Source organism: Ictidomys tridecemlineatus, chromosome 16 (genome assembly GCF_052094955.1).
Source record: "Ictidomys tridecemlineatus isolate mIctTri1 chromosome 16, mIctTri1.hap1, whole genome shotgun sequence".
NCBI classification, from domain to species: Eukaryota; Metazoa; Chordata; class Mammalia; order Rodentia; family Sciuridae; genus Ictidomys; species Ictidomys tridecemlineatus.
Genome location: NC_135492.1, coordinates 15,100,103 through 15,119,551, shown reverse-complemented (window position 1 = coordinate 15,119,551; position 19,449 = coordinate 15,100,103). Strand labels below are relative to the sequence as shown.

Here is a 19,449-nt window from a genome sequence, read left to right as displayed (position 1 = left end):
CAAATAATGCAGACTTCAAGTGAAAGTTAATCAAACGAGATGAAGAAGGACATTACATACTGCTTAAGGGAACCATATACCAACAAGACAGAATAATTAGAAATATTTATGCTCTGAAAAATGGAGCATCTATGTTCAAATAAACTCTTCTCAAGTTCAAGTGCCAAGTAGACCAGAAGACAATAATTCTGGGTGACTTTAACACACCTCTTTTACCCCTGGATAGATTTTCCAAATAAAAGCCAAACAGAAATTATAGAACTCAATAATAAAATTAATAACTTAGATTTAACTGACATACATAGAATACTTTATCCTTCAACAAGTGAATACACTTTCTTCTCAGCAGCACATGAATCCTTCTCTAAAATAGACCATATACTATATCACAGGGCAACTCTTAGCAAATACCAAAAAGGTAGAGATACTACCATGCATTTTGTCAGATCATAATAGAATGAAATTAGAAAATAAATGATAGGGCTGGGGATGTGGCTCAAGCAGTAGTGTGCTCGCCTGGCATGCGTGCGGCCCGGGTTCAATACTCAGCACCACATACAAAGATGTTGTATCCACCAAATACTAAAAAATAAATATTAAAATTCTCTCTCTCTCTCACTCTGTCTCACTCTCTCTCACTCTCTCTTTTAAAAAAGAGAAAATAAATGATAAAAATAGAAGCTACTCCAATACATGGAGACTAAAAAATATGCTACTGAATGAACAATGGGTTTCAGAAGACACCAAATCGGAGATTAAAAAATTCTTAGAGGTAAATGAGAACACAGATACAACGTATCAAAATCTCTGTGACACTCTGAGGACAGTACTAACAGGAAAGTTCATTGCATGGAGTACATTCCTTAAAAGAAGAAAAAGTAAACAAACAAATGACCTAAATTACACCTCAAAGTCCTAGAAAAAAAAAATAAATCAACACCAAAAACAGTGAAGTACATAAAAATAATTAAAATCAGAGCTGAAATCAATGAAATTAAAACAAAGAAGCAATTTAACAATTGACAAAATGAAAAGTAGGTTCTTTGAAGAAGTATATTAGATATATAAACCCTTATCCATGCTACTGTATAAGAGAAAAAAAACTCAAATTACTAAAGAAAAAGGAAATATCACCATAAACACTACAGAAATACAGAAGATAATTAGAAATTAGTTAGAAAATTTGTACTCCAATAAAACAGAAAATATCAAAGATATCAAAAAATTTTTAGAATCATGTGATTTACTCAAACTGATTCAGGATGATATACACAAGGTAACCAGATCATTTATCAAGCAATGAAATAGAAGACACATTAAAAAAAATTAAAAAGCACACAAGCATGCACACACAAACACACGCACACAAATAAATAAACCAATCAACAAATGGGTCAAAGACCTGAACAGACACTTTTCTGAAGAGGATACACAATCAATCAACAAACATGAAAAACCGTTTATCTCTATCAATCAGAAATACAAATCAAAACTACTCTAAGATACCATCTCACTCCAGTAAAAATGGCAGCTATTATGAAGACAAACAACAATAATGGTTGGTGAGGATGTGGGGAAAAAGGCACACTCATACACTGCTGGTGGGACTGCAAATTGGTGCAGCCAATATGGAAAGCAGGATGGAGATTCCTTGGAAAGCTGGGAATGGAACCACCATTTGACCCTGCTATTCCTCTTCTTGGACTGTACCCAAAAGATCTAAACACAGCATACTACAGGGACACAGTCACATCAATGTTTATAGCAGCACAATTCACAATAGCTAAACTGTGGAGTCAACCTAGATGCCCTTCAGTGGATGCATGGATTAAAAAAAAATGAGGCATATATACACAATGGAATATTACTCAGCATTAAAATAGAACAAAATCATGGCATTTGCACATAAATGGATGGTAATGGAGAAGATAATGCTAAGTGGAGTTAGCCAATCCCCCCTCCCAGAAAAAAATGTCCAATGTGTTCTCTGATATAAGGAGGCTGAATCAGTAGGTACAAAGGGGGAGCATGAGAGGAATAGATAAATTCTAGATAGAGCAGAGGGGTGGGAGGGAAATGGAGGAGGCAGGGGATTAGCAAAGATGGTGGAATGTGATAGTTATCATTATACAAACTGCATGTATGAAGACTTGAATCATATACAAATACAAATAAAAAATTGTGATATGTGTGTTAAGAATTGTAATGCAAAAAACTTACATGTATAATGACATAAATTGATGTGACCATACTTTATACACAGAGATATGAAAAATCATGCTGTGTGTGTAATAAGGATTATAATGCATTCCACTGTTGTCATGTATTTTAAAAAATAAAAACTTTAAAAATATATAAAAATAAATAAATGAATAAATAAATAAATAAATGATGACCTAAAAAACATCTGAAAAAAGAAAGGAAGAAAGAAATTGTGAGACAGGATGCGTGTGGTGCTACACACCTGATATATCCAGTGATCTGGAGGCTGATGCAGGGGGATCACAATTGTTAAGCTAACCCCAGCAACGGAGTGAAACCCTGCCTAAATTAAAAAAAAAATAGGCAGTAGTAATTTTTAAAAATTAAATTTAAAAAATTAAAATTTAAGTAAAAATGTAAAAACGGCTGAAGATATAGTTCAGTATTAGGGCACCCTGGTTCCAACCCCCAGTTTTACAAAAGGAGAAAGAACAACAAGAAAAAAGTTTTTCCCCCCAAGTTACAGAAAATAATATTTTAAATCTATAAATAATTGTATATATAAAAACAAAAATTCTATTCATCCAATGACTCCATAAAAGAGTACAAGGAGAAGTGACAGATAAGAAATCAATTGCCTCACCTTTAACCAAACACTTGTAAGAAAGGAGAACAGACTGTGAGAGAAATGCAGGCAAGAGCCATGAACAGCCCCTTCAAATAGCAGATATCTAAATGTTCCATCCTCACAAAGAAATCAACGTCTTTAGAAAGGAGGGACTGTACAACAAACTCACATTGTATGCACAAATTGAGACAGTGTTGAAAAACATGTGGGGTTATCATCAAGGGAAGATAGAGTCTGAGCCGCCCTCACTATTCATTTGTGGAAGCTGTTTTGCTAGGGAGCATCCAAGGCTCCCAGAAACAGACATCGAAACTACAGCACCTGTTCATATGGGGACACAGCATGCTCTTCCAGAGCGAAGACCTGGGGCCTGGTGAAAGAGGATGCTTATTTGGAAATAGATAAATAATAAACTATAGAAAATAACCATTTCTGCCAATCAGCCACATTTTGTTTGCCATTTGGCATACAGTTTGACAAATACTATGAAACACTGTGTCAGTTTTATTTAGATGTCATTTAAATGTTGCATTTCACACATACTCATACTTACAAAGTACATCTTCAGAATCTAAAAAAATAAAAATGTAGATGAGCACATAACAGACTGAATTATACACACTGGGAATAGATAGGACTCCTCATGATAAAGAGCATTGCTTCCCTCAGGTTCATCTAGGATGATTTCCATGTAATTGAAGAAGGGACCAAAGCAAACAGTTTGAAAATTCTCCTGGAAGGTTAAATTGATATGCAATTAGCCAAGAATTCTGAAGTATAAGAGCAAAAGCAGGAGCTATCAATACCAGGCACTAATGCAGAAAGGTTAATAAAATAGGTACTTGTCACTCTGTTTTTCTATATGCTTAACAAAACACTGTTGAAATCTTGTTCTTAGGATGTGTTGTCCCCAACTGTGAACTCTTTGCTAATCTTGTTCCCAGGATGTGCTGTCCCCAACTGCCAAACTGCAGGATGCACTCCCTCACTCGGTTGCAGGCAAACTGCCCACTCACCCTGACCCATCAATGAACTTCCCTCCCTGCCCTCTCCAAGAAAAGTATATAAGCTCTGCTCAAGCGGTTCTCAGGGCTCTATCTCTCTTTGCTATAGAGGGAGCCCCAGCATGCTGGTCTCCAAATAAACCCACCCTTCTGCTGTTGCATAAGAGAGTCTCTTGTGGTCTCTACTCCGACGTTTCGCCGTACCCTTACATTTGGTGCGTTGGCCGGGAACTGCGCATCGCCGGACAGGGAGACCTTAACAAGACTCCTTTAGGGGGGTAAGTATGGCGCCTTATCTCCTTCTTCTTCTCCTCCTTGTTTTTCCTTTGTGATTGTCTGGCTTCTGGTTTCTGGCTTCTGGTTTTTGGCTCAGAGAAGAGCGAAAGCTCTCAGAGCTTCTGGGGGGGACGGAGGTGCCCCCATCTGGGGGGGACGAAGGTGCCCCCATCTGGGAGGGACGGAGGTGCCCTCATCTGTCTTCTGGTATTCTGGTTTTGGGTTGGCAGAGTGTGGTTGTCAGCGGAGAGCGTAAGTTCTCCCTGGCGGTAGTGGATAGACGTGTCCCTGAAGCCACAGACCACGTCTCCTCAAGGGACGCTTTGGGAGACTCTGGGGGGGACAGAGGTGCCCCCATCTGGGAGGGACGGAGGTGCCCTCATCTGTATTCTGCTGCCAACCCGTCTGGTTTTGCCGGCAACTATTCTTTCTCTCAGGTTGAATTCACTGTCTGTTTTTAATCTTTGCCTCTGGATTTGTGTTACACGTTTACTGTTCATTGTGTGTTCATTGTGTGTCCGTGTTGGTGTCACATTTGTCATTTGTATTGTCCCTGTCTTTGTTCAAGTAACTTTCATTATGGGACAGAGTCATTCCACGCCTCTGTCCCTGACCCTTGATCACTGGGCTGAAGTCCGCATAAGGGCTCAGAATCTTTCTTTTTCAGTAAAACGTCGGACCTGGCAGACTCTTTGTGCCTCAGAATGGCCTGCCTTTGGAATTGGATGGCCTCCAGAAGGATCTTTCTACTCCCCACTAATTCGAAAAATTAAAGATATTGTTTTTCAGCCGGGGCCACATAGCCATCCAGATCAACAGCCGTATATCTTAACTTGGCAGGACCTCTGTGAATCTCCTCCTCCGTGGGTGAAGCCTTTTCTTATCCCCGTTCCTAGTCCTCCTCCCACGATTCTATCTCTCAAACCCTCTGCTCCTTCTCCACCCTTTGTTCTCCCTGAGTCTCAAGATTTGACTCTGCTGGACTCTCCTCCCTTTCCTTATCCCCTGCCTTCATTCCCCAACCCCCAACACCCTCTAAGAGATTCCCCTGCTGCTGACTCAGCTTCTCCACCACAGGAGGTTAAGCCAGCTCATTGCCCTAGAGATGACCCCCCCACGGCACCCATAGCCCCTCCTCCCCTGGAGGAAGCTGGCCCGGCTAAAGGAACTCGCCGGCAGCGAATGATTAAAAACCCTGAAGCCCCCGTGATACTTCCCCTCCGTCCTTATGGGCCAATGATAGAGGATGGCCATGGTGGAGAAATGCAAGCCTACCAGTATTGGCCTTTCTCCTCTTCAGATCTATATAATTGAAAAAATAACAATCCCCCTTTTTCCGAGGACCCCACCCGGCTCACAGGTCTGATTGAGTCATTGATGTTTTCACACCAGCCTACTTGGGATGACTGCCAACAACTCTTAGGCATTCTCTTCATGACAGAGGAACGAAAGAGAATCCTCCTGGAAGCAAGAAAAAATATCCTCGGACCAGATGGGCGACCGACACAACTTCCCAACATAATCGAAGCTGACTTCCCCTTGAACCGACCCAACTGGGACCCCAACACCATTGAAGGTAGGGAGCATCTGTCCACTTATCGCCGGGCTCTAATAGCGGGTCTCCGAGCAGCCGCTAGACGGCCAACTAATTTGGCCAAGGTAAGAGAAATTATTCAAGGGCCTAATGAATCTCCTTCTATGTTTCTGGAGAGAATTATGGAGGCATATAGGAAATATACTCCTTTTGATCCCCAGGCAGAGGATCAAAAGGCATCTGTCATGATGGCCTTTATTGGGCAAGCTGCCCTGGATATTAAAAAAAAGTTACAACGCTTAGATGGATTACAAGATATGACTTTGAGAGATTTAGTCAGAGAAGCTGAGAAGGTATACTATAAAAGAGAAACTGAGGAGGAGAAGGAACAAAGGAGGGAGAAAGAAAGGGAAGAAAGGGAGAAAGAAAGGGAGAAAGAAAGGGAGCAAAGGGAGGATGAAAGAAGCAAAAGACAGACTGAGGCATTGACTAAGGTCCTGGTCACAACAACAAATAGGCCAGAAGTTAAGAGACAGGGAGACAGAAAGAGATACCTGGGTCCACGCCAGAAGCCACATCTGGCCTCAGATCAATATGCCTACTGTAAAGAAAAAGGACTCTGGGCCAAAGACTGCCCTAGAAAGAAACAGCCACGCCAGTCAGCCATTCTAACTCTGGAGGATGATTAGGAAAGTCGGGGCTCGGATCCCCTCCCCGAGCTCAGGGTAACTTTTGAAGTGGAGGAAACCCCAGTAAACTTTGAAGTGGACACAGGGGCAATATACTCAGCCCTCAAGGCCCCATTGGGCCCTCTATCAAATAAAAGGTCTTTAATTCAAGGGGCTAACGGCAGTAAATATCGGGCTTGGACAACTAAAAGGACCATGGACCTGGGAAAAGGAAAAATCCATCACTCCTTCCTAGTGATCCCAGAATGCCCAGCCCCATTAATGGGCAAAAATCTGCTCACCAAACTCCGGGCCAGAATAACTTTTAACCCTGAAGGCCCCCAAATGAAATTTCTAAATCCTTCAGTAAAAACTCCTATAGTCATGGCCTTAACTATGTCAGTAAAAGATGAACATCAACTCTTCACACCCCCCCAAGACTGATCAAACAGGCAAGCTATCCCAGAAATGGATAACAGATTACCCAGATGCCTGGGCAGAAACTGCTGGGTTAGGCCTAGCTGTAAAACAACCTCCAATAATGGTGGAGTTAAAAACCTCAGCCTCCCCAATTAATATTAAACAATATCCTCTGAGCAAAAAAGCTAAAGATGGGATAAGGCCCCATATTCAAAAATATCTGGCCTTGGGGGTCCTAAGGCCTTGCCAATCGGCCTGGAATACTCCCCTGCTACCAGTAAAAAAGCCAGGAACTGGGGACTATCACCCTGTTCAAGACCTAAGAGAGATCAACAACAGAGTGCAGGACATTCACCCCACAGTACCTAATCCGTACAATCTGCTTAGCACCCTGAACCCTGAGCGAAAATGGTATACTGTTCTGGACTTAAAAGATGCTTTCTTTTGCTTGCCTCTACATAAAGATAGTCAATTGCTGTTTGCTTTTGAGTGGGTAGACCCAGAAACCGGAACGTCCGGTCAACTAACTTGGACTAGACTCCCACAAGGGTTCAAAAACTCCCCCACTCTCTTTGATGAAGCCCTTCACAGAGATCTCAACAACTTCAGAACCATGCACCCCGAAGTCACCCTACTCCAATATGTGGATGACCTGCTACTGGCAGCAGACACCAGAGAAAACTGTGAGTCTGGGACCCAAGCACTACTATCCGAGCTTGCTCAACTCGGGTATAGAGCTTCTGTCAAAAAAGCCCAAATATGCCAGCAAGAAGTAATCTTCCTGGGCTATTCCCTTAGGGGCGGTAAACGATGGCTTACTGAGCCCAGAAAACAAACCGTTGTGCAGATACCACCCCCATCTAATAAGAGGCAACTCAGAGAGTTCCTCGGAACTGCTGGCTTTTGCAGGTTATGGATACCTGGGTTTACATCCTTAGCTGCTCCTTTATACCCGTTGTTAAAGGGAAATGCCCAATTCCAATGGAACCCTGAGCACCAACAAGCTTTTGATAACATTAAAAGGGCACTGCTATCTGCTCCGGCCTTAGCACTCCCGGATGTAAAAAAACCCTTTACTCTCTACATTGAGGAAAAAAAAAGGAATAACGCGAGGAGTGCTTACTCAAACTCTAGGACCTTGGAGAAGGCCTGTAGCCTACTTATCTAAAAAGCTGGACCCAGTGGCTAGTGGATGGCCCCATTGCCTAAAAGCTATAGCAGCAGCAGCCCTATTAATCAAAGATGCTGATAAGTTAACGCTGGGGCAGAAGCTAACCGTTATAGCCCCCCATGCCCTAGAGAGCATCATCCGCCAGCCACCAGACAGATGGTTATCAAACTCTAGAATAACACACTATCAGAGCCTGTTGCTTGACAAGGACAGAATAATACTGGGACCCCCCGCCCCGCTTAACCCAGCTACACTACTACCTGAGCAATCATCAGAACCTGTCACTCATGACTGTCAACATATACTGGCAGAAGAAACCAGTGTACGACGGGATTTAAAGGATCAGCCACTGCCCCACCCTGAGGTCATATGGTTCACTGACGGCAGCAGCTTTCTCCAGGACGGTAAGCAATAGGCTGGGGCAGCAATAGTTAGCAGAACTAAAGTCATCTGGTCCTCTAGCCTCCCGGAGGGAACATCGGCTCAAAAGGCAGAGCTAATCGCCCTCACGAAGGCATTAGAGCTTGCGGCAGGCAAAAAGGCCACCATATATACAGACAGCCGCTATGCCTTTGCTACTGCTCATATACACGGGGCTATCTACCAGCAAAGGGGACTATTAACCTCGACGGGAAAAAAAATAAAAAATAAAGATGAAATCCTCCGCCTCCTCTCAGCAGTGCAAAGCCCTAAAGAACTAGCTATAGTGCATTGTCCAGGACACCAGAAAAGAAATGATCCCGTAGCGGTCGGGAACAGAAGGGCGGATGAAGAGGCTAAATTGGCAGCCCTAAACGGAATAACTATGTTAACACTTTCCACACGGGAAAAATATAAGTCAGGAGATTTAACTACATCAGAGCATCCCGACAACTTAACAAAGGACAGTGACACTGAACTCCTTGACTACACTGAACCCAGCTTACAATTTCAGAAAGCCCTACACTACGTTAAAAATGTACACCAACTCACTCACCTTGGTTCAAAGAAACTGCAGGCATTCCTAAAGGATCAGGAACAGAGTTTTCCACTAACTGGCTCACAGCGAAAGAAAATAGCTGAACAAGTAACAAAAGCCTGTCGGGCCTGTCAATTGGTTAATGCATACCCCTCCAAGCTTCCTGTAGGAAGACGCCTTCGAGGGACCAGACCAGGACAATTTTGGGAAGTGGACTTTACTAAAATTAAGCCAGCAAGGTATGGACTTAAATATCTCCTAATCTTTGTAGATACATTTTCAGGATGGACTGAAGCCTTCCCCACAAAAAAAGAAACGGCACAAATGGTGGTCAAGAAGATCCTGAAAGATATTTTTCCAAGATACGGCCTGCCCAAGGTAATAGGGTCTGATAATGGACCAGCGTTCGTGGCCCAGGTAAGTCAGGGGTTAGCCAGGACCATGGGGATTAATTGGAAGTTACATTGCGCTTATAGACCCCAGAGCTCAGGACAGGTAGAAAGAATGAATAGAACCATTAAAGAGACCTTGACAAAATTAAGCTTGGAGACCGGCATAAAAGATTGGACTATGCTCCTGCCTTATGCACTGTTTCGTGTAAGAAATACTCCCTCTGTTTCTTTGTGTAACCTCACCCCCTATGAAATTCTCTATGGTGCCCCTCCTCCAGTAAGGGACCTGACCCCAACTCTAAGACCTAACGATTCCTTTCACACCCCCTTGCTTGACAGACTTAAAGCTCTTAAAAGAACCCAGCGATACCTATGGAAACAGCTGGCCACTGTCTACCAACCTGGGGACGAAGGGACTCCACACCGATATCAAGTGGGAGACTTCGTCTATGTAAGACGACATCAGGTGTCAACCCTAGAACCCCGCTGGAAAGGACCATACCAGGTGCTACTTATCACACCTACAGCGGTAAAAGTAGATGGAATCACTTCCTGGATCCATGCCTCTCATCTCAAGCCTGCGCCTTGTCCAGACTCTGGCTGGAAATTGAAAAAGACTGGTAACCCTCTCAAATTGCGTATTCACCATGTGGATAGGGCTATGGATTCTCCCCCTGACCACCAGCAGTCCTAACCCTCATCAGCCCATTCAGCAGCGATGGCTAATCATAAATCCTACTGGACAGGAAGTATGGTCTATCTCGCATACAGCCCCCTTAGGGACCTGGTGGCCATCTCTCCACCCAGATATTTGTCAGCTGGCTATAGGTCTTTCCTATTGGGACATCCCTGATGAAAAAGATCCCACTAAAATTCCATTAAATCCCCCCCGTACTATAGATAATAAAAACAAACATTATGGATGTAGGGACATACAAGCCAGATGTAGGTTGGCTAGCCTAGATTATTATGTATGCCCGGCGGACTATCGAAGCCACAAACAGTCACAGCTGTGTGGGGGAAAAGCCGACTTCTTCTGTAAGTCATGGGGATGTGAGCATATAGGGGCTGTCTGGTGGAACCCAAACTCTCCTGATAGTCTGATTCGGGTAGGAAGAAATAATACTAAGTTAAATCCCAAACAATGTCTCCCATTTAAACGGAGCCCCCAAGCGGGGACATCTGGACTAGTTGACCCTACTCCATGTGACACAAATAGCCTATGCAATCCCCTAAATATAACTTTCACCTCCAAAGGAAGAAACCAAAATATCTGGGCATGGCTTTCAGGAAAAACCTATGGAATGCGATTTTACACCACAGGATATGATTTTGGCCTGTGGTTCACTATCAGGTTAGAAAAAAAAGAAATTCCCTTGATTATAGGGCCCAATCCCCTCAAGCCAGTAATTAGGCCTCATAGACCATCCGAACCTAAACCTACTAGGGATCTTTCACTTTCCCATACTCCTCAAGTTTCACCTTTATTTACTCCTCCAATCCAGAGTGAAGTCAACCCCTTTCCCTGGAGGCTAATTGAAGGAGCCTTTGCGGTGCTGAATTTCACACAGCCAGACCTCACTCAGTCCTGCTGGCTCTGTCTCTCCTCTGCTCCTCCTTACTATGAAGGGATAGCAATTGATGGGACTTATGTAATAAAAGCGCAGAGTTCCTCCTGTAATTGGGGTGAAAATCCTAAACTAACCCTCCCAGAAGTAACTGGGGCAGGCTTATGTATAGGGTCTCCACCTAAAAGTAAACAACACTTATGTATCCAGACAAAAAATATTGACATCACACAGGGCTTCCTTACTCCTGATAATGGAACTTTGTGGGCCTGTGACACAGGGTTGACTCCTTACATTTCAGCCCAGATATTTAACAACTCTGTAAATTATTGTGTAATGGTGCAGATATTTCCCAGAGTGCTCTATCATGATGCAGATTCATTTGAAGATCAAATAGGGGGGCATACAACCCGGTTTCTCCGGGAACCTGTATCCCTCACTTTAGCCATCTTATTAGGAATGGGAATTGCTGCAGGGGTGGGCACAGGGACCACCGCCCTGGTCCATGGGACACAACAAATGACCCAATTAGAAACAGCAATGGACCAAAACTTAAAGATATTAGAAACCTCCATCACAGCTTTGCAGGAATCTTTAACCTCTCTCTCTGAAGTTGTTTTACAGAACAGGCGAGGGTTAGATCTCCTCTTCATGAGAGAAAAGGGCCTTTGTGCTGCATTGAGGGAAAAATGTTGTTTTTATGCTGACCATACTGGAGTTGTAAGAGAATCTATGAGTAAACTAAAAAAACACCTTAAAGAGCATCAGAGAGAGAAAGATGCCCAAAAAGGGTGATACGAGTCTTAGTTCACACAATCCCCCTGGTTAACTACACTTTTATCAGCCCTGGCCGGCCCTCTAATAATTCTTATATTGTTGCTAACTCTAGGACCCTGTTTGCTCAATCATGTAATTTCCTTTCTCCAATCCCAAATTAAACAAGTCAAACTTATGGTAATCAGACAACAATATACCCCACTAGCAGACACAGAAGGTGACACCCCCCAATGATCACTTTTATAATTAAAAATAGCCAGAAAAAAATGGAAAATGAAAGGTTAATAAAATAGGTACTTGTCACTCTGTTTTTCTATATGCTTAACAAAACACTGTTGAAATCTTGTTCCCAGGATGTATTGTCCCCAACTGTGAACTCTTTGCTAATCTTGTTCCCAGGATGTGCTATCCCCAACTGCCAAACTGCAGGATGCACTCCCTCACTCGGTTGCAGGCAAACTGCCCACTCACCCTGACCCATCAATGAACTTCCCTCCCTGCCCTCTCCAAGAAAAATATATAAGCTCTGCTCAAGCGGTTCTCAGGGCTCTATCTCTCTTTGCTATAAAAGGAGCCCCAGCATGCTAATCTCCAAATAAACCCACCCTTCTGCTGTTGCATAAAAAAACATCATATTGCAGTGATTTTAGGACCAAAAAAATTACAATGCAGAAACTTCATAAATGACTCCATATGTAAGTAAATGTCATTATTAAGTGCAATTAAAAGGCCTAGATAAATGCAAACATATCCAGCAGATGATTTGATAGGAATGCACAAGACAACCCAGCATGAAGGGAGGTGGGGAACTGGAGGTGCAGAGCACTGGTAGGGCTTGGGGGCAGGATGTGCCTGATATTGTATTACTCTCCAGCACCCCAAAGAAGCACATATTGAGGAGGATTTTGTTTCAAAATTATACCAGAATAGGAGGCTCCTGGATTCTCTCCACACATGGATACACCAAATAAATAACTACTTTTGTTTTGAGTCCCTCTTAAGTAAAGTTATACATTGATTGAGAGACCTATGCATTGGACCACTGAAAAAATATCTACCATCCGAAGGGCAGGTAAAGTTGGGGTACACTTGGGCATTAGTCCTGCCTTGAGCAATTTGCCACATAATTAGGACAGAATACCCCAATTCAGTGTCACCCAGGGTAGAGGAAGACTGATTGAGGTCACAAATGGAGCACATGGGACACTAAATGACTTGTAGCTGGAAATGCAATTTGTCTGGTGCTCATAGAAGAAAGATCTGGATATACACAAGTATCAGGATAAGAGGAAAGGGGTGGTTTTCTACAGCTGTGGTGGGTCATGAGCTTTATCTATGGAACCAGGGCAGAAGGGGAGTGAGGTCAAGGGTCCCAGTTTATCCCTAGAAGGGATTTGCAGCATGATCTGCAAACTGTGGTTGCTAAAAGTTGAGCTCCTCCCTAGCCAGTCCCTAAGGGTAGACAGGACAGATGCAGTCCACCCAGCAGCCGTGCCTGAGCCCTCTCCCCCCTACCTCAGTAATAACTCCAGGCCTGACCAGTTCTTACTGGAAGGAGTATGTCCAGGCACTCAGGGTCCCAACATTTTTCCCAATCCATGGACTCCATCCTAACCCACCAAGCTCTGGGAGCAGTGGCAACTGTGCATGTGCATATTTCCTTGGATCACAAAGTAGGGACTTCATATTGATGTCTGAGTCCTGTGGTACGATCCACCTGTGTACGATTACCTGTGGTACGATCCACACCAGGAGTGAAGCAAAAGGGGTCAAAACCCTGTTTCTTTCTAGAATAGGCTCACACCACCTTCCTGCAGTGAGCACAGGCAGCCTGGGTTCTAACCAACAGGAATTCAGTCACCAGCTAAGTAGGAAAGCTTCTGCAGCCTGAGTCCAGCTGTGGGAAAGGCTCCTATCAAATAGGCGAAGGAACTAGTCCTCCAACAACGTGGGTATGGAGAAAGAGACCCGCTCACATGGGGCTAGAATGTCAGTTGAGTGCAGCCATTTTTAAAAATAGCATGGAGTTCTTTAAAAGCTAATAACCATTCTGGATGCATTTCCAAAGAAAGTTGAACCAGTGTGTTAATAAATGGCTGCATGATCAACGATGTTCAAGTATCCACAGGAACCAGGACGAGGAAACATCTGAAGTGGCTTCTGGATAAGGAGACTCCTCCCAGCAACAGGGCCATCACATACTACCCTGAGAAACTACTTCCCCTAAATGCACCTGCTCATAGGTCAACAGGTGGCTGATATGCACCAGATGCTCAGGAGACCTCAGATGAGCCAGGTGTGAAATCATCGTGTCAGGCAGAGCCAAACCAGGACCAGGAAAATATCACAGAGGGCATGAGGCCCCTGGGACATGCAGTCCACAGGGGGGACACTCAGCCAAAGACATTCTGACAAGGTGTCTGGCCTGGGAGAGAAAAAGGGAGTACACATGCACAAATACACACACACACACACACACACACACACACACACACACACATATTTTTACTGGAAATGGGGACAGGGGACTTAAATTTGAGGAATTAATTGATACATATGTACAGCTTTCATCTGGGAGACGGGGTTCTGTATCTGACATTTTGCTTCCCCTTACATTTAGAAGTTTCAGGGGGACCCAGGCAGGAGGGCCTCATCTATAATCTCAGCCACTCGGGAGGCTGAGCACAAGTTCAAGGCCAGACTCAGCCTTTGTCTCAAGATAAATGATAAAAAGTAGGAGGGATGTAGCTCAGTGGAAAAGGAGCTCTGCATTCAATCCACTATGACTCCCATGCGCTCCCCAAAAAAGAAAAGCTCAGGAGGAAGAAAAACCTGAGACCCCTGCAGATCTCAGCCCCCTTGGGTAGGAAAGGGGCCACGGAGTGATGATTCTCATGGTCCCAACACTCTGAAATCCAGCACAGAAGAAATTCAGGGAGGAGACTTGAGCTTTCAATTTGTCCAAGAGATACTCATGTGTTCAATAATAAGAATAAAATGAATCCAACATCTTTAGAAATCCGAGAAATATAAACTAAAACCTATCAGAGAGAAAATTAAATAGTATCAATGAAGATAGGAAACAAAAGAATTCTAATAAACTCAAGGAGTTTAACTGCTTCTTAACTATTTATGGAAACTGTTTTGTCATTAAAGTCACATGAGAGTCCCCCACCACAGGAACTTGCTGCAATCAGTTCATATGACTGGGATAATACATTAATAGTCATGGTACATTCAGCTTAAAAATAGTATAAAATACCATGGGTCAGTTTTACACGGTGCCATATGCAGGTGGTATTATGTATAACTCTGATGCACTAATAAACAATCCAGCATGCTTTATTCTTAATGGAAGCACCCAATCCTAAAATTCATCCACAGAGTTAAATATATGTAAACTTAACCAAGAAACTTTTGATTTATAAGAGCAAAAAATTATAAGATAAAAAAATTAGAAGTTATTACCTAACACGTGCATTGTGAAGCTGTACTGTTACAACTGTCATCAAGGAATAACGACGTCAACAGAGTCCACCCAGGAAACCACGTTGTTGTAAAAATCATACACTTAATTGCAATGGAAAAGTCATTATATATCAAACCCTAACAAGGTCAATCTCAGCAACTTAGCTAGAGCAGCGGGCAGAATAAAAACTAAAAACTACCAGAGCTCAGTGGTAAAGCACCCTTCTGTTAACTACCAAAACACAACAACCACAAAAAAAAAAAAAAAAAAAACCAAAAAACCAATGAACTCCACAAAATTAGTTTATGAATAGGCAAGGTTTCTGTTCACGGCAGCTTCCCTCCTGCAGAAAAAATGGTGTTTGGAAATTTTATTTTTTTTGGGGGGGGGGTGCTGGGCATTGAACTCAGGGGCACTCGACCACTGAGCCCCATCCCCAGCCCTATTTTGCATTTGATTTCGAGGCAGGGTCTCCCTGAGTCTCTAAGTGCCTCACCCACTTGCAGAGGCTGGCCTTGACCTCGCAGTCCTCCTGCATCAGCCCCCACCCCCAGCTGCTGGGATGACAGGTGTGCGCCATCGCCAGGCTCAGAGATTGGAGTCTTCCAGTGGTCCAACCTGTCAATCACCACAGCCGGGAAGACGCCTGGCAGCCTCGCTCACCTGTCCTGTAGATAGGATTCAGTAGGGGCTGAGGCTGCCCAGGGGATGGGGAGCCTGCGAGCAGTCTCCGCCACTGTCACGCTCCACACCAGGCTGACCAGGGGGACTGATGGACGCTGTCAATAACAGGTTCAGGCCTGTGGTCTCAGAGAGCGCCCGAAGTCAGGGTCCGCCAGCTTGGGTTCCCGTCACAGCCGGTCCTACCAGAAGGCCTCCCTGCCCGACCTCCCTCCGGAGCCTCCCTGTCCAGGCACCAGGTGCCACTGTACACTCACAATTTTCTGGTGTCCAGCAGCCAAACCTGAACTGGTGAGCTTCAGCCCCTGCATGGCAGGGCCACCCGGGATGTTGGGCAGGAGCGAAGCCTGGAGTCCAACTGCAGGAATCTTAGAGGAACCGCGGACCTCGGAAAAATAAATCCTATTCCGATCGCGGAGGCCCGCCCCTCTGCTGCTGGCTACGCTCAGGATTGGACAGCGCTCAGCACAGAGGCTTCTGATTGGACAGGGAATCAGTCAGTCTCCGCTCTCCACAGCCTGAGTCCAAAGAGCCTTCTTTTTGAGTGACGGGGGGGTGATATCTTCTCCAGGCAAGGAGGAAACAAGAATGGTAGGGTTTGGGTGCAATTTTTCTCTTTTTTCTTTTTCTTTTGAGGTCTCGGCATTGAGTCAGGATTAGGGTGACCAGAATTCTAAATTCTGTTGGGTTTTGATGTTAGGAAATTTAAGTCATTTCTTGACAGTTTCATCACCTGGGCCTCCTCCTATAATAAGACCACCCAGAGCGTCTTTGGGTGCTGACTTGTCCTCAGTTCATCTGTGCAAAATTCTCCAAGCAGAATTGGCCTTTCCTCCCTTGGGAACTGCCCAGTGGTGGAGGCTCTCGACTGGGCCTGGCAGCTCCAACCAGGTTGGCAGCATTAGAGCTGATTTTCCTCCAGCTTTGTTGAATCTGCATCTCCAGCCCACGTTGAGGCTGGAGGCAGAGTAAGGAGATCAGCACAGAAGAGACCCGGAGACCCGGTAAACCCCAGATGCACCTGGGCTCCCTCACTCTCTGGTGAATTGGGGGTTGAATTCAGAGGACTCGAACTCTGAGCCCCTTCCCCAGCCCTAGTTTAAATTTTATTTAGAGACAGGGTCTCACTGAGTTGCTTAGCACCTTGGTTGGCTGAGGCTGGCTTTGAATGCCCCGTCCTTCTGCCTCAGCCTCCCCAGCCACTGGAATGACAGGCATATGCCACTTTTTTTTTTCTTTTTAAGAGAAATATCCTGGCCACAAGATAACAGCCTTGCACACATCAAGGCCACCCTGAGTGATCTCCTTAGTTCCTGCCAGTCCCCTAGATCTCAGGCAATGGGATCCTGCCTCCTCCTAAAACCAGAGACCCCCTGCCCAGGTATGCATCCTTAGTATCGGCTGAATACTCTGCACTTGACAAGAAAAAAGAAATAGAAAAAAAGACAGACCTTACCTACTTGTCATGATGCAAACAAAGCCGACGTGTTTCCAAAGAGAGCTCTGGTCTTTTCCCCCCAATTCAGGGATGCAAAAAGTCACATAATAAAGTAAAGACTTCTCGTTAAAGGGGGCTCCAAGGTCTGTCTCTTAATGAAAAACAATTTGGGTTTGATTGGGAGTCCAGGAAAGCCAAATCCAGGTTTTCCTAATTTGGTTAAGAACTCCATAGACTCCAATGCACCCTGCTCCTCTCTGCCTTAATTAATCATGGAGGCTTCGAGGTTACCTGCCCCCTGGGACCCCAGCTCCTGCAGATGAAGGGGGGTGGTCCTTTGTTCTCCATGCAGCGCCCTGAACCTCCACCTTCCCTTCAGACTCCACCACCTTTGGCAGCATCCAATGCGGGAGCGATTTAGAAAATTCTGTAATGTACCTAAAGACATTTCCTCATCCGAGTGTGATCCTATCAATTCTGTCCTATGGTCCTGTTTAGTATGTTTTATGTTTTTCTATTTTGTTGGTTCTTCTTAGTTGTACATGATCATAGAGTACATTCTGGTAAAATTATCCAAGCATAAAATATACCTTATTCTCCTTAGAACCCCATTCATGTGGGTGAGCATGATTGTTACTGTTTTCTGGATAAATGTCATTTTGACTTGAGTGAAAGGGAATCTCAGTGCAGTTTTAACTTGCATTTCCAAATTACTAGATACATTGCCTTTTCAATATTTATTTTTTAAAATATATTTTATACTTGGAGTTGGACCCAATACCTTTAATCTATCCATTTATTTTTCTGTGGTGCTGAGGATGGAACCCAGTACCTTGCACGTGCTAGGTGAGCACTTTATGGCTGAGCCACAGGCCCAGCCCCCATTTTCAGTATTTTTTACTTTTGTTTCTCAGTAACAGCAGCCCAGGTCTTTGGGGAACCAGTTTTGCTGCATTTGTGAATTGGGAACATTTCTCTTAAGAAAGACTGAGAAGGTCAAGGCACATGCCCAGGATTCCAGGGATGAGCAGTACACAGTTGTCTTTCCCAGGATTAGGAGAAGCTAATGTGGGTGAGAAAAGGGAAAGAGCTGGGGACACCTTTGGGCCAGAAACTCTCCTTCCCCCATGAGGGAAATTATTCTTGCTGTTAGTTTTCTTATCCCAAATGAGAGATTTTCCTAAGCTACCAGTGCCACTAGATATAATTCCCTGGATAAAGCTCAGATTTGTCTTGAGAGACAAGGAAAAGTGAATAACCAACTCAGTGGTTTCAATACCAACAACCTAGACCTTGGGCTCCTTGGGGACAAAACCCTGGGGTTTACCCAATAATTAACAATCCAACAGCACCCGACACCGAATTAATTGGGGATGGAGAATTGGATAAGTGGGTGTGGGGGTCTGTGGGTGGCCAGCTGCAGAAGCTTGCCTCTGGATGCATTCCTTGCATCTGGGAGGTTTTTCAACACCAATGAGATAAACAAAGTTGCGAGAACACTGGCAAAACCCTCTGGAATATTCTAGCCAGGAAAATTCATAAGCACTTTAAAAGCATCTTAATGTTTACCCTCAGTCTAATGTGCCTCAATCCAAATGAAACCATTTGAAAAGAGTTTTCAACATGAAAAGTTTCTGAAATCTGCTGGTTTGTGGATCACTGCATATCCATATGAGTCCATGGCTAAATACATAAGTAAAAATAGAAATCTAATAATGAGCATTCTCTTAAGACTTTCTTCCTGGAAACACTGCCCTATTTGCTTTGATAACTAAATGATCATTTAATCGTTTCTCTAGCAACACTTGAGGTCCATAAAGAACTGTGGAACATTTCTGGTTGGGACAGAAATGTTGCGATACCAACAAGAAACTTTCACTGAACCTCAAAGGAGAAGGTTCATTAATAACCAGAATGCAGGAATGCCCACAAAACTTGAAATTAAAACCAAGGGCCTGGGGTTGCAGCTCAGTGAGAGAGCACCTGCCTAGCACCTGTGAGGCACTGAGTTAGATCCTTGGCACCACAGAAAAAAATATATATAAAATGAAGGTATCCTGTCCAAATAAAAACTATTTTAAAAAATAAAGATCAGATTTAAAATATAAAAGATAAGCAACTCCCTGAAATGGAGCATTTCTCCTACACCAGCTTCCTGGACCCCAATATACTAGCATGATATGAGCAAGTTAGAAAAATGGGTGAGAAATTACAGAACTATACTCTGGCCCCATCTCTAGTCCAGCCCCACTTAAATGTCCCT

The 19,449-nt window shown here is 43.9% G+C and overlaps 1 protein-coding gene across 1 annotated transcript; it reads left to right on the top strand.

Moving 5' to 3' along the window:
- The first annotated feature begins 4,355 nt into the window (after positions 1-4,355).
- On the top strand, positions 4,356-10,934 carry LOC144371476 (uncharacterized). The gene is given in 4 exon segments (XM_078033782.1): positions 4,356-6,743; positions 6,745-7,825; positions 7,827-8,307; positions 9,133-10,934. Coding segments are annotated over 4 exon segments (4,431 nt in total). The 5' UTR covers positions 4,356-4,689; the 3' UTR covers positions 9,948-10,934.
- The last annotated feature ends 8,515 nt before the right edge of the window (positions 10,935-19,449 follow it).